The 15,660-nt window shown below is 37.7% G+C and overlaps 1 protein-coding gene across 4 annotated transcripts; it reads right to left on the bottom strand.

The window, feature by feature from the left end:
• MGT10 (magnesium (Mg) transporter 10) lies at positions 1-14,500 on the bottom strand. 4 transcript variants are annotated; one of them, XR_014351228.1, is made up of 15 exons: positions 13,993-14,497; positions 13,230-13,302; positions 12,826-12,896; positions 11,911-11,996; positions 11,694-11,784; positions 10,503-10,571; positions 9,878-9,958; positions 9,621-9,786; positions 9,491-9,536; positions 8,398-8,478; positions 7,908-8,021; positions 2,385-2,467; positions 926-969; positions 717-831; positions 1-492 (listed from the first exon to the last, which is right to left on the bottom strand). XR_014351228.1 is itself a non-coding variant. In XM_028222085.2 (14 exons), the coding sequence occupies exons 1-13, from the start codon at positions 14,371-14,373 to the stop codon at positions 736-738; spliced, it is 1,368 nt and encodes a 455-aa protein (XP_028077886.2). In that variant the 5' UTR covers positions 14,374-14,500; the 3' UTR covers positions 1-492; positions 717-735. The 4 variants fall into 4 exon arrangements, 2 of the variants coding, with proteins under 2 accessions (XP_028077886.2, XP_028077887.2); XM_028222085.2 differs by lacking the exon at positions 7,908-8,021 and having other exon boundaries at positions 13,993-14,500; XR_003635402.2 differs by lacking the exons at positions 2,385-2,467; positions 7,908-8,021.
• Positions 14,501-15,660: the final 1,160 nt, after the last annotated feature.

Raw genomic sequence — 15,660 nt, 5'->3', positions numbered from 1 at the left:
TAACAAATGGTATCATTCTAAGACTCTTTGATTTGCATGTATAGGTTTCTACAAATTCTTCTTGATAACACGTCACGTGTATCTGGAAATACTTCGTGATGCCATGATTACGTTCATTTCAAAAATCAAAAAAATATTTTAAGAAAACTAACTACACTTGTGTACTATGCCTTTCTTCAGGAATGCCGTGGCAGAGAGAAATTCATCGAGGACAGGCTCAGGGGGCTCAACTCCTCACAATCAGATGAAATACCCAATACTTGTGGCTTTTGGGTGGTTTCTGGTGGGATTTACCCTGCGCAGTTGTTGGTCCAATGTGGGCCTTGGAGGGGTTCCTCCGTCATTAAAAATATATATAAAAAGTAGTAATTACTTACTGAAAAAAAAAAAAAAAACACTATTCCCTAAAATCTTGGAGTAATGAAGCGCTACTTGTATGCATATCTGGCCCAACAGCTCTTTCCAATCATACTACACCGGTGCTGGCATCACCTGTCAATGATGAGATTATTATTAGGTTTCAAGGTTTTAAAACAAACAAACAAACAAAAATTCTGTTGATGTCATGGAATCAGCAAGTATTAAAGTGTTATAGACCCTTGAAATAGTGAATGTCTACTAATACTGACTTGATTCTGGAGTCCATGACATCATCAATCGGTTAAAAATGCATAAAAAGGTAAATATGTTGTCAGGATGAGATAGATGTAACTTACACTTTCGATTCTCTGAAGTTTACAGTATTTTCCTTGCCCTGAGATATGAATACATCAGAAAAAATGCAACAACAGCACCGACAATTATCCCCGCCGTTGTCAGCCAAAATGCGAACTACATAAGAGAGGTAATGATAACGTGACTATTTGACAATCATCAACTGGATGGAAAGCGAACGGTGAGCATTTAAAGATCCAAGAGGAAATACCACATGTTCTTCAAGATATGACTTTAAGTTCATGCCAAATATACCTGCAATCAGCAGAAAAACAAGCTCTTGATATGGGCTCTAGTACATTGATACTCAACAAAATCTTGCTCTAGCATTTTCTGAGTCCATGAAAATTAGATAATCCAAGCATTAGAATTAAGCCACTTTTGTTTTTTTAGAATGTACATTTCTTCATATGAAAGGATTCCTTCTAAGTGGCAAATATACATTTTATATGCTATAGTCCTTCATTGTCATTGTGTCCACTGCATAATCGAGCAATGAAATCCATCTTTAAAAAAAATTAATAATTAAAAATAAATTAAAAAAATCCATTCGGTAGGCAGAGTGTATAGAAATTTTATTAATTTCAAAATGATACAAGTTATGCCCTCACCCGGTCATGTAATCCATGATTTGAATTTGCATTGTGCAATTCAACAATTTAGACAAGCCATTGAGATTCTATGGAGGACTTGAACATGAATTAGCCACTCACACTCTAGTCTTGTCATAGAAGATAGTTAGCCCAATTTTTCAGTGTAGAATTTAGTTTATTAATTTTAAAGAACATTTTTAAGAAGGTATTACTTGGTGTATGTTGTTTGCAGAAGATACAATTTTAGTTGACGAAACAAAAGGAGTTAGGTCTAAGCTATTACTGTAAAGGGATACTTTAAAATTCAAAGATTTTAGGTCAAGTAATAATAAGATCAAGTGTCATTTAGCAAAACTATAAATAAAAATGAAGATGGAGGAAAACTTGATAACCTAGAAATGCTATCAGTAACTTTTTTTTATTGGAACACTCAAATCATTATAGATACAAGGGTCTAATTTACCTCCTGGTACGAACATGTCATCGCTATGCCATTCCCTCCATGTGGTTGGGAACTATTTTCCAACCTCATGAAATGACATGTGGACCGCTAAGACATCATCGTATGCAATGATGGCTCCCCTTTCAAGGTTGAGTCATGCCAACTGAGGTTAACGTGCGGGGTGCGGTAGTCTAGGGCCTAAGCATTCAGGAATAATCTCCTAGAAGTATTCTAATATGTTCACCTTGATGCACTAAGGGATGCTTGTCTCCATTTAAGCGCATCCTACCATGTTAGGCTCACTCCCTCAACTAGGCCAATTGGCTCTCCACCTGAGTGTGCAAAGAAATTGTGTTTTTTGGTAATTAAGTAAATTTGTCCTTAATGGTAATTTTGCTTAGGGGTAAAATTGTAATACAAATTTTCAGTATTTGATGGTTGCAGACTAGATAGACGAATTGGGAGTCTATTTAGAAGTTTTTTTCCTCTCTACACCACAATTTTTTCTTGCCCATCAAATAATAAGTTAACCTAAATGAGAGATTTATGAACCCCCTTTATGTGAATAAGATCCAGAAAAATTAAAACCACAAATATTTGACAGTTGATATCTATTGTGTTTAATAAGGAATTACCTGCAACCAAAGCACCCACTCCAACACAGAATGTCCCAACTTGAAGTAGCAATTCCACTCTACTCAACTCAAGCCTCCGAGCGCTGATAGAAAAAGTAATAATGCATAAATTAGTCACTGATGTAGTTGTTGAACATCTAACCAAGCTCCAAATCCACTTAATTTTCTCAAATAAAAAATTTAGCTTGGAGACTTCTGTTGAATATAGAAATTAGAGTACATAAAATCTTTTTATTTTTAGTATTATTTATATAATCTGTGATTGTGTCAATCTGTGATTGTGTTAATCATTGATTTAGTATTGTTTCCTTATTTATATCATTTCCTAAATTGTATTATGAATCTATTATATATACATGGCATCTACCTCATTCATGGATGAGCCAAATAATTTTTTTCATTTTTTTTGGTATCAGAGTTAGGTTAAGTACCTAGTAATTTTGCTTCACCGGCGGGTAGCAGCCTTGCCTTGGCCACCTACTGGACCTCAACCCATTCCACTGCCATATTTTCTTTCAATATCATTTCGTGGTGATCTCTTCCTCTATCCACTAGTTTATTTCTATCCCAAATATCTCTATCATATTTTTTTTTTACTTGCAATCCATTTTTTTTGTGTGTTTCTGTTTTACTTTGTCTTTCATTCTATTTCAATCCCAAATAGGTTTCTATCTTCAAGCCTATTTGAGTTTGAGGGGAGGTATCATACCTATATCATAGTGAGCATGGTGATATATCATATGAACCACCCAAGCCGCCCCCTCTAGCACACAACCCAAGTCGCTCCCTTCGCGTACCACCTAAGCCGCCCTTTTTAGTGCACAACTAAAGCCGTCCCCTCTACGCCCCACCAAAGCAGCCCCCTGGCACACATTCTAATAAACCACCCCTTGGCGCACTCAGTCATCTGTTACCATCATCGTTCAACACCACGTCTTAAGTTATGTGTGTGCCACACTTGCTGCGCAATATCCAATTCTCTACATTGGTCCGGCATGACCCCTTTAAACTGTCTCGATATTGATTCCGGTGAGTCTCTATAACAGCCCGACATAACCTTTTAAACTGTCTTGACATTGATTCCAGTTAGTGTAAAAAATTAATGTATTATTGATTGATCATAATGTTATATTTATTACAATGATTCATGATTCCTATATATAGAAGAGGGTGAGTGTGTAGTAGGTAAGGAGTAGGTGAAGTGGAGGTGGTAGTGGTGTAGTGGGTTAGGTTTAGTGGAGTAGGTGAGGTGGTAGTGGTAATGTATTATTGATTGATCATAATGTTATATTTATTACAATGATTCATGATTCCTATATATAGAAGAGGGTGAGTGTGTAGTAGGTAAGGAGTAGGTGAAGTGGAGGTGGTAGTGGTGTAGTGGGTTAGGTTTAGTGGAGTAGGTGAGGTGGTAGTGGTGTAGTGGGTTAGGTTTAGTGGAATAGGTTTAAGTGGGTGAAGTAGGTGATAGGTTTTAACAGCCCCCCGCAAACTCAAGGGGGATAGGAACTAGCCAACTTGAGTTTGGAGAGAGTAACAAAACAAGAAAATAGACGAATACATAAAAGAAAAGAGGATAGGAGACACTGTATGGTCGTGTCAGACCGATAGTGAAGACACTGTATGGTGGTGTCATAACGTTGTAGAGGACACTGGATGGTTGTGTCAGACCGATGTAGAAGACAGTTTATGGGGTCATGTCGGACCGTTGTAGCAGACAATGTTGTGATAGTTGTTGTGACAGTTTACGGAGTCTTGCTGGACCCTTGTAGAAACTAACCGAAATCAATGTCGGGACAGTTTACAGAGTCTTGTCGAACCCATGAAGGAGCTAACCGGAATCAATGTCGGGACAGTTTACAGAGTCTTGTCGGACCCTTGAAGGAGCTAACCGGAATCAATGTCGGGACAGTTTACAGAGTCTTGTCGGACCCTTAAAGGAGCTAACCGGAATCAATGTCGGGACAGTTTACAGAGTCTTGTCGGACCCTTAAAAAGTCGCACCCTCAAAAGGTGTGCCCAATCTTTCAAAAAAGGCGTGCCATCAAAAGGCGTGCCCAATCCATAAAAAGGCGTGCCATCAAAAGGCGTGCCATCAATCCATAAAAAGGTGTGCCAGATATGATGGCGAGGCACGTGAGTGCCTTGGCTGGCGCGCCCGTTTGTCGTCTGGCGTCAAGTGGCGCGCGATACGCATGGCTGCCCCGGCTATTTAACCAAGACGGAGGCGGAGGCCGAGGCAGAGGCTGAGACAAGAAACTGAGAAAAAACTCTGAAAAACAAACTCTTCGTTGTCGGAGAGAGAAACTCGATAATATTCTGTAACACGTTGTTGCCCAGAAAATGGCTTCGTCGTCCCGCGGTCTGCTCACCCTCTTTCCCGACCTCAACGAGTCAACAAGAGAGAGAACTGGTGCGGTGGCACTGGAACCTCAACCAAGCGCCCCGGAGTTTGCTCCGTTGAACTTTCTGATGCGGTCTGTGGAGCAAAGAATGGCAGTGCAGTCGGATGTGGAAGCCAATCAGTATACATTGAAGTCATGTGTGGAAACCATGACTGCGGTTACAAACTTGTCGAACCGGCTGCAGAGTAGGGCAAATGAGGTGCAGCAGTTAAACTCCCAGCTGGCTTTACTCCAACGCATGTATAAGGATGCGCGAGCAGAGATAAGTGTGCTAAAGGCGGAAAATAAGGAGCTGAAGCGGAAGGCCACCGTGATGTTCCGTTTTGGAGGTCCGCCATATGCTGCAGTGGAGGAGCAGGGAGTAGTGATCGTGCCCAGTGGAGTGGGAAACACGGAGGCAACACCGTCAAGGACCGCCCAGGACGGAGGCAAGAAGAAAAGACCGGCGGAATAGGCGAAGAAGTGAGGTCGGTGGGTGGCCGTCGGCAGAAAAGAAAACAAATCTTTGGGTGTTTTTTTTTTTTTTTTTTTTTTTTTTGTGTGTGTAAAATTGTGATCGGGGTTGATCCCTGAGATGAATAAAATATGGTTTGGTGTGCAAAGCTTTTTTTTTTTTGTGTTTTTTTTGTGTTTTTTTTTTTAATTGTGAAAAATGGAACACAAAAAAAAAGATAAGATAAATAAATAAAAATTCTATTTTGTGGTGAGGGAGTCGGTGAGGGAGGTGCAAAAGGTGATTAAAAGAAATAAATAAAGAAAGAGTGTGATGATGGATATGGGTATAGATGTAATAAAGGAATGAAAAGAAAGAAATAAATAAAGAAAGAAAAGAAGAAAAGAAAATGGGTTTGTGAATCTGTGCAATATGTTATAATAAACATATATATATATAGATATATATTAAAATAAAAGAAAGTTGAGTGGGTTGATTTAAAAAAAGGATTGTGGGTTTGAAAGTGGAAAATAAAGAAAAGAAAAGAAAGGGGATCATGTGGTGAAAGAAAAAGGAGCTGTGGGTTTAAAAAAGTAAAGTGAGAGAGAGGAATTTCGTTGCAAGTTTTCTAACTCTTCTCAAAAACAACACAGCAGTGTTGACATCCTTGGGCACCACATCAAAGATGAGAGAGAGAGATGAGATGAATCTGTTTGGAACAGCCACAGCCATGTACTTCCCATGGCGATGGAACAGCCACAGCAGCGTTAAACTCCACAAATGCCTTCTCTGGATCTTGATTCCTCAGAAAATTCTTTCCAGATTTCAAATGGGAAATCAATTCATGCTTCTTGGATCAACAATTACTTCATTTTCTTGTATTCTACCACTAACAGGAGCATAACTCAGAGTGGGGGCATAAGACTCGATCTTTGCTTGCCTTCTTAGTGCTGCATTGATCTGGCGCAACTGCTCATTCAGCCGTTCCAATTCTCCTCTCCTGTGTCTTGCAAGCAGTCCTCCAACTGTGGCCCCTACAAGGGCTACAAATAGCAGTAAGGGCATGTCGAAAGCAGATCTATCAGCCTCACATGTTTTTGCCAGAGCTTCAAAAGGCATACGCAACATCAAGGCATTAGTGACAATAAGTGCCACGGCTGGGGATCTTACAGGAACCATCACCTGAGCAACTAAGTCTTCCAGAGTGGTGTCATAATCTACTTGTGTATGGACAGTATCACAAGTTCCTTCTGATACAGAGGTGTTGACATCATTTACTCCTGTAAGCATAGACCGACTGCCTAGCAGTGGCAAAGACATGGAGTTTGAGAGGAATTTGGCCGGAGGAAGATGAGCGGCGGTGAAATACGGCGGCGGAGTGAGGGCGTGTAGAAAACTTTAGGGGAATTTGGTTGAGGTCCGGCGGACGGCTAAGGTGAGGTTGCCGCCCGCCGGTGAAGCGAAAATATTAGGTTCTAAACCTGCTCTGATACCATGTAAAAAATTAATGTATTATTGATTGATCATAATGTTATATTTATTACAATGATTCATGATTCCCATATATAGAAGAGGGTGAGTGTGTGGTAGGTAAGGAGTAGGTGAAGTGGAGGTGGTAGTGGTGTAGTGGGTTAGGTTTAGTGGAGTAGGTGAGGTGGTAGTGGTGTAGTGGGTTAGGTTTAGTGGAGTAGGTGAGGTGGTAGTGGTGTAGTGGGTTAGGTTTAGTGGAGTAGGTTTAAGTGGGTGAAGTAGGTGATAGGTTTTAACAGTTAGTTCCTACAACGGCCCCATAAACTGTCTCGACGTTGATACCGGTTAGTTCCTACAACGGCCCAGCATGACCTTAAACTGTCCCGACATTAGCTCCGACCAGTTTCTACAACAGTCCAGCACGACCATAAACTATCTCTCAACATCAGCTCTGACCTCTAATGCCGATCAAGGTCTTATTAGCTGCCAACTAGAGTGTTTCCTGGCCATAGAAGCTTTGGTAGCTCTTGTAAGGCAATTCAATCCCTATTTTTTTCCCTTTCTAGGGTGTGGTGCTAATGTATTAAGCACTTTTTGGTCATTTTTATTTAGTGGACTACCAGATTTGTTCGGCAGCATTTATTTGGACTAGCCGTTGAGTTTTTTCCGGCTTCTTCTAGTCATCCATTGGTAAGCTACGATTGTTGGATATCTTCACACCAGGTTGAGGGGAGTGTTGAATATAGAAATTAGAGTACATAAAATCTTTTTATTTTTAGTATTATTTATATAATCTGTGATTGTGTCAATCACTGATTTAGTATTGTTTCCTTATTTATATTGTTTCCTAAATTGTATCAATCTATTATATATAGATGGCCTCTACCTCATTCATGGATAAACCAAATAATTCTTTTCATTCTTTTACTTCCACGTAAAACATAAAGTATTTCCATTTTATAGTTCACATACGGACTCTTATTGGCATTGGATCCAGCGAAGAACCATTGAATATCATCACCACAGATAGAGTATATGGTCCAGCCTGATGGTACTAATTTCTATGATATTGTAAATAAAATATGCTCTGCTAATATTGATAAATCACAAAATCAAAATAAACAACCGTATCAGAGCTAAAAATTGTGCTCGATGTTTACCCACCACAGCCATGCACAAGCCATTAAACCAAAGTAGGAGTCAAGCTGGACTAACCCATGCTCAGGCCTGAACAGTAACACCAAATAGAGAGGCAAGCCTTCCCATGGTGACTTGTAGTCCATGGCACAATGACAGTTCTCTAGTGGCAGTTTCCGTTATGCACTGAATCTGAAATGAATGACCTCTACTTACTCTTTATCCATTTTTTTGTTGCTATAATTGTTTCTACTCTCTCACGTTCTTTCTCACCTTATCTGAGTTTTCATTTTCAATATGCTATGATGACAATATTTTGTTTGCCACCTAATGTGTCACCGCTGCATTGGTAACAAACACAAGTGTTGGGTCCCATTAAACCAATAAAGTGGTCACACATGAGATGGTACAACTTTTGATACATATACGTGGTCATATATAGCATTATTGTTTCATTTTTATTTTTCATTAGGCTGTCTGACACTATGCATTTTTTAAAGCTAAAGTTCATACATCAGATTAATTTTGATATAACTGACAAATTACAGATATGGACACTTATACAGACCTTAAGTTGACAGCAATTGAGTCTTCCATTTCTTTTGCAGAATCGAGAAGTCTCTCTGCTTGACCATGACAAGATTCACATCTGCAGTCAAAAGAAGCAATGAGACTCACCATGGGGGCAACAGAAAACACAGCTTCCTTTTGAAAGAATGCTGCATTGAAGTTCCTCCATAAAGATAACATAACAGACAATAAATGCCCTATCTAGAAGCTTCTTGAAAATTCTACTTATTTAGTTTAATCAAACTTGATGTCTATTGACCCAAAAAAATAAAAAAGAAATCAAACTTCATGCATGAAGCACTTCCTCATCTAGTGATTATAGTTCCCTTAAAGTTATTAGTTGATTTCATAGGTACCTTTTTTGAACATGTTGAGGCCTATACCAAATGAAAAGTTTGGGAGGCACTGGCTTACTTCGGCTGGCATAGTGTCTCCGAAGTTGTTAGATGGACCTGGGTCCGAAGTCTTCTACCTAAAAACAAACACCTTTACCCTATATGCTAACATATAGGAAACAGCTTGGGAAGTTGGGAAACAATTTCAGAGGAATAAGTAATGAAGTAACTTTACATATTCTGAGCAGAGGATACACCAACCCATAACAACAGACAGTGGGTTTTGAAGATGACAGGGTTACTTCCTGTACTGGAAGCAGAATAGCTTCGTTAAGAAGCTAGATTAGAAGCTCTAGCTACTAACTTACTGTATACACATGTCAAGCACTGGAAATTGAAACCCAATCTGTAGGTCCACTGGTGGTTATTTACAAGTTTAAAGCACAATCTTTACTAGTATTATTATTATTGAGGTGCATACAAGATCCATTTCCAATGTTAACAATGGACTTGTAGGCTTCTTGTTTGCTAACTGTAAATTTCTTTAGTCTATAGCAATAAATTATCAGGCAAAATGACTTTCTACTCGCATGCTGGAATTTATATATTGTTGTTTTAGATGTATGCTGTAACATTTAACAATAAGACATACTAGGCAAATGAAAAAGCTGCAAGAAAAAAACAAGTTACTCCACGAATATACCATCTAAGACCAGATATGCCTTGTATGCAGTTGAAATGGAACTAAGAAATTACCTTTGAAGATAATTTTCCAGAAGCATTTCAATTTCTTCCTCCTCTTCTGCAAAAAATCAAACTCCACAGGTATCTGTGCTATTCCAAATGCAAATAATCATGAGTGAGAACAAAGAAATATTATGCTCACCCTCGGCAATTTGCTTTTCTAGGGGAACAGAGCATTCCATGTCATCACTTCCTTTCTTAAGAGTGCAGTTTCTTCCCATGACACAGATACGGCGGATTTCATGAGGGTCCTCAAGAATATCAAGCAACATTTGTTTGAGAGCCCCTGCTCTTGAACCCAATTCAACCTTTCATAAACATAATTAAAGATCAATATTTTCTAACTTCATCAACAGAAGTTAATTGGATAGTCTATGCCAACGCAATAATAAACAGTACCAATGTCTGCTTGCTAATACGAAGTTGCTCCAATATGTCAGCGGTTTGTCGGTTAGGTAAAACCTCAAGTAGAGCTTGAACCTGCAGCACACGGTAGAACATTAATTGTGACAAATACACGCTAAAATCACAACACTAATTGTGACAAATATACCCTAAAAATCACAATTTGACAGGTGAAAACCATGTCGTATCTTTTATGCATACGAGACTCAATCTGGGAGAGCATGCATCGTTTCAGTACTAAATGCATGTCCATATGTGTTGGTAACAGACTGTACATGTTTCCAGAATCAGAATCAGAAACTGAATGAAGCTTACGATGCTTTTCCCAGCATCATTATCACTGATTGACATAAAAGTTCAGTCTTTTCATGGAAGAGCAGTAAACCCAGAGAGAGAGAGAGAGAGAGATTTTTAAAGGCAAGGCATATATCCAACATTTGAGAAAATGGCATGCCCATTGCAACACCAAAATATCTTTTAGTATAATGTTAAAAGGCAATAGGCACCACCACTAGCAGCAATGTACCAGAAAAAGCCTTACTAATAATGCTCTTGATGTAAAATATTGCCAAATAAAGGGAGAAAATATAATTTATACTCACTACATTCCCATACTCACACGTGGTTCTAAATCCATTAATCTCCGCTCCAGTCTCTGCGTTCGTGAATTCAAGGCTGCTTCAACAACCTGAATATACAAAATAAAAGTTCTTCAAAAGTCCAGATAATCAAATGGTTTCATTAATGTAGTTAACTGGCTCAGATTTATAGGATAAATGTAGTTAACAGCCTTACCCATACATTTAGGCACATAGACATGTGCGCGCGCACACACACACACACACACACTAAACAAACAGCAAAATTGGCATGAGGTTTATTATAACTTGAAAGCATCACTAACATATCACAAGGATGAGTAATAGTAGCTATTGTCATAATCAATTCTCTATATTATTTTTCTGCACTGTAGATATTCCTTTCTATTTTCTTTTTACAAAATAGAACTTTGATCCCTTGTATTAGATGGTCTATAATAGGTCAAGGTGTCAATATGAAATGTTCAATGCCAATGCAAGCAGATGTCAAAGTCAAGAACATCAATCATTATTATGAGGGTATGCCCCACCATCATTATTACAAGGGAAATTGAAAATTTGCTCTCTTAAAAGAATTTTGGTGTTGAGGGTTCGACTTGTTCTGGATATGCAGCAGAACCATAGCATTTCTTTTTTTGATCAGCAACAAAGAAAGAAAACAAATAAATGAAAGAACCCGAGGGTCAGATGATGAAGTGCCAGTGAGAAAGACACCCCCAATGAGACTTATGATAATCTCTTGAGCATTACAACACTCTATAGCTTTTGTTCACCAGCAAAAGGGTAGGGGGGAAAGGAAGAAAGAATGAAAAAGAAGAGCGCAGGACATGGTGTAGAATCAAGAGAGCAAATTTTCAATTTCCTAACAAGCAATAGCAGCATAGAGTACTGAAAAAGATATTATGTAGCCATACAGAGTTTGAATTCCATCATTAGATGTTGCAAGTAACAGACATATACGCTCAAACAGAGATGTTGCTTTAGAGCAAAATCTATTGCCTGAGATTTCATTAACCAAAGATATCAATGTTAATAATTTATAAGGAGATTACAATAAGTACAAAATCAGATATGTACTCACCATTAGCTTAGTCAATTTTAAGTATTTACACCATGCTTTAGTGCCAGAATTAACAATGTCAAACTATACATGGAGAAAAGGCCTAGTGCCAAAACAGTATGTTAACAAAAATTCAGTGTACAGAACTGACCTCAATCACAAATGGCATGGATGGTCCTCCATTTGTGTTTCTAGGATTTAACCGAGGCAACAATGTATCTATAAAAGCTTTCCCTCCTTTACTACAGATAATCAACAAATGAAACAAGTTCATCATTTTTTGTTCAGCTGAGAACCATCTAGTTGCAAATATATAATATAAAAACCAAAACATTTGTGTTTTACACTAACAAGTAGCTAAAAATTACCGGTTATAGTTGAATATGAGGACACGCTCTTGCATTGCTATAGCCCGCAATGAACCCAAATTCAAAAGGATAGCATGCTCACGGACCTAAAATAGGAATCAGAAAACCAGTTCTGTTAAACACGAGTTTTAGCAAGAAAATCAAGATGCAATGCTGCTTCTGATATTGACTGAAGTTAGACACCATATTGTTAATAAATAGCTACCACCACATGAATAACAATTGCTAAAAATTAACATCCAGCCACATTAGTCACATTATGTTATGATAGTAACCCAACTTTGTAGGCACTGAACGACGTATTCTAAGGCTCAAATATCCATACTATCTATATGAGTTAAAAACACTTTCTCCTAACTAGAACATGAAGTACATGAAATCTTATTGATTCAAATGCCAATGCCATAGGTGACAGGTCATATCCAAAGCAAGTTCATAGACAAAACAACAAGTACTACAAAGAAGCACTCTCTTTATATATACCCATAACAAAACCCAGAAGCCACATAATATTTCTTCACTATAATAAGAGTGCCATATTTATTTACTGAATGGAAAAGCTTGGCCAGCAGAATCAGTTTAGTGAATTTTGGGTAAGTCTAAACCAGATGTGGAAATCGCTCACCACATGTATCTATTACAAAGAAATGTAAACAAAACAAAGTTGAATATAATTTTCTATACCTCATGGATACTTGTATAGAGGGAAATAGAAATTATAGTATGGAATTGTCTAGAAAATAAAATTCAAATACATGATAAATTCCATGATAATACCCAGATCACTAGTTTGGAATTCCTTCAAAAATGAATGAGTACTTGAAAACAGCCCAGTTTGATGGCACAAGTAATATAAATCAAGTAACGAAGAGACAAACATGCAACATATAAAATAGAGCGAAGTTGATGCAGTACCAGCAAAGAGGGCATTGAGTTTGTCAACCACAATGATGGATCAACACTACGGATATCTCGAGGACGAAGACCTGGCATTGGAGGCATATGTCAGGTACAAATAAACAAGAGAGAGAGAGAGAGAGAGAGAGAGAGAGAGAGAGAGAGAATCAACTTTATGCTAGTTCATAAGCTTCCATGCAACAATTCCTTGCAAGTATTAATTATCATAAAACATGTAACTATATAAAGTTATGCATCTACGGAACAGCAGTGCAATTTTCCTGTAACCAAGAGATAGGGACAAAAGCCATTGTACATATGGCATACTTCTAAGGATTATATCAACCAAACTAGTATATTATAGTGAACAGAAAATGGAAATATACAGTTTTACCCAAAGCAAAAAATGTATTTATACTCACCGCTTGACTTCAGTAGGTGCCGTCTATTTATTTTTCTAGTAGATACCAACCCAGAGGACTTTACTTCTATCACCTTCATAGGAAACAAATATTCATGTAAGAAATAATAACTAGAGAAAACACTGGCAAGAAAAAGGAAAGATGGAAGGAAAAAAGGAACAAAAACACAATACAGATGCAAATTCAAAGATCATCAAGATCACCAGCAGCCGCCACCGAATTGTTCAGAACCATATTCACAACTCATTATTCTTGTGTTCAACTGGGGGCAGCTTTCCGTTGAGTTTTCTATTTCCTATTGGGATTTACAGCTCATGGTGTTTAATGTCAGGTTATGACGAAGAAGGAAAAGCCGGAGCAGAACCTGTCACGGACGCGCAGATCCTTGGCTGCCTTGAGCAAGCATCATAGCTAGTGGCATTAACTATTCTTCTTGATGTTCCAAAATTTGGGCGTCACAGCTTATATCACAAATTTGTTAAGACAAAGCCACATTGTTTGTGAAAATTACAGACCTTTTTTAGGTTAGTAACCTTTTGTTCATTAACATGAGTTATATAGCAATTTCTAGCGCAATAATCATCTTGTCAAAAAATTCCTAATTATCCATTTAAAGTTTCGAACAGTCACCTAATCCATCGCTACCTTTATTATAACAAAAAATTAGAAAATCTAACAAATGAACATCACTAAATCTCAAACAACATCATCCATCATACAAAATTCGAGAAGTAGAAATAAATATAGATTGAATAAATCAGACCTCATAAACTGGCTCACGAATTCCCAATGACAGAGAATCACTCGACGAGGCTGTAGTGATCCTGGGCGAACCAGTCAAACCTGAATGCTGCTGAACAAAGTCATTATTATCACGCCTATAAGGCTCCTGAACCTTGTTATCCTCATCTCCAGTATCATCGCCATCGCCATTGCTGGTTAGGGTTTCGGACTCGCTCCACTCCCTCTCCTCCGTCGATTTCGTGAGGCACTTGACTCTCGACGACACTTTCACCGAGATCGGAAACAGAGAGCCTTTGCTCTTCCGCCACAAGATCTGCGGCCGGAACAAGGCGTCGCCGCCGGTGAAGATGAGGCAGTGAACCGTCGGAGGAGGTGAATAAAGTGGTTTTGCGATCGCCATTTTCGAATGTGAGCTCCAATGGAGCTCATGTCATGTGTGTCTATGTTGAGTTGGAATCGAATGAGGATCGTGTTATCATTGTGTTGTGGATAATAAATTAAATATAACCTTAACAAACACATATTTGGGAATAGTATGGATGACAAAATTTAAGTATTTATTCTGGTCATCATTCGTCCACTTGGACAGTTGTAACAGTTGAGAGTGTTTGAAGTCTACGCCAATTTTGATTTTGCCACAAAAGGTACAACTACTTGATGCATGCATTGGATGGAATGGCTGTAATTGCTCTGGAAAAAGCCAAATATGTACTGGCAATAGGTGTTGCCATCATTATTTTATTTATTTACAAAAGTGTTTTTAATATTCTTTTTGGATCAGATACGAAGTGTCACGAGGAGCTTGTTAGTTAAGTAGCAACTTTTTAGAGTAAGGCCAAGTTTGGGAAGACTAAATAAGTGTACTTTTTGTCTTTTTAGACTAAAAAGTTGAGGTTTAAAATATGAATGTTTGGGTTAACTTTTTGACTTTTTATGGAAAAATGTGTAATAAAAAATTGTAAAAATTAGTTTGTAGGAGAAAATTAGAATTGGGAATTGTGCAGCCGTAATTGTTGACTTTGGTGAATAGTAATGACTTTTTAACTTTTTGAGTAATTTTTTGGCTTTTTGACTTTTTTTAAACTACCCAAACTTGGCCTAAATATCAATTTTTTCTTCAAACGGTCACACGTTTTTTGTATTGACTTTCATATCTTGATTTATTTAATTTAATATCTGTACTTTTTATGAATTAATTAATTAGACTTTTGTTGTCACCTTCCGTCCACTATTAGACAATGTGATGAGCTGTTCCTTAAACTATCTTTTGGAGGAAATATAGAAGGGTTTCCTTACACAATACGTTGGTGTGATAGACAGTTTAACTAGGGCTTCGTTGGAATCAAAATCAATTTTAAGGTTTTGAAATTCCTTATTCGAAATTGAAATCAAAGTTCATCATTGAACGAAGGGCACGAACTAACATTGAATCAAGGGTTGGGTTCGAAGAGAGAAGGTTGGCAAACGAATGAATCGACCAATTATTTATGGTATTTATTTTTAATATTTGTTTAATTTTGAAGTTAATGATTATGAAAAATCGATTTCTGATATAATACTATTTTGATTTGACATTTTTTAGAATACATCTTTGTGTGTTTGTCTTTCAAAAGGATTTATTTAATCGTAATTATTTTACTTGAATAGTGTAATACTTGATTAGTTTTAGTTTAGTCAGTCCTTAAAA

The sequence above is a fragment of the Camellia sinensis genome, chromosome 14, assembly GCF_055761805.1.
Source record: "Camellia sinensis isolate YWXY chromosome 14, ASM5576180v1, whole genome shotgun sequence".
NCBI lineage: Eukaryota > Viridiplantae > Streptophyta > Magnoliopsida > Ericales > Theaceae > Camellia > Camellia sinensis.
Note: the sequence above shows the minus strand (reverse complement) of the source record. Positions and strands in the feature narration are given on the sequence as shown.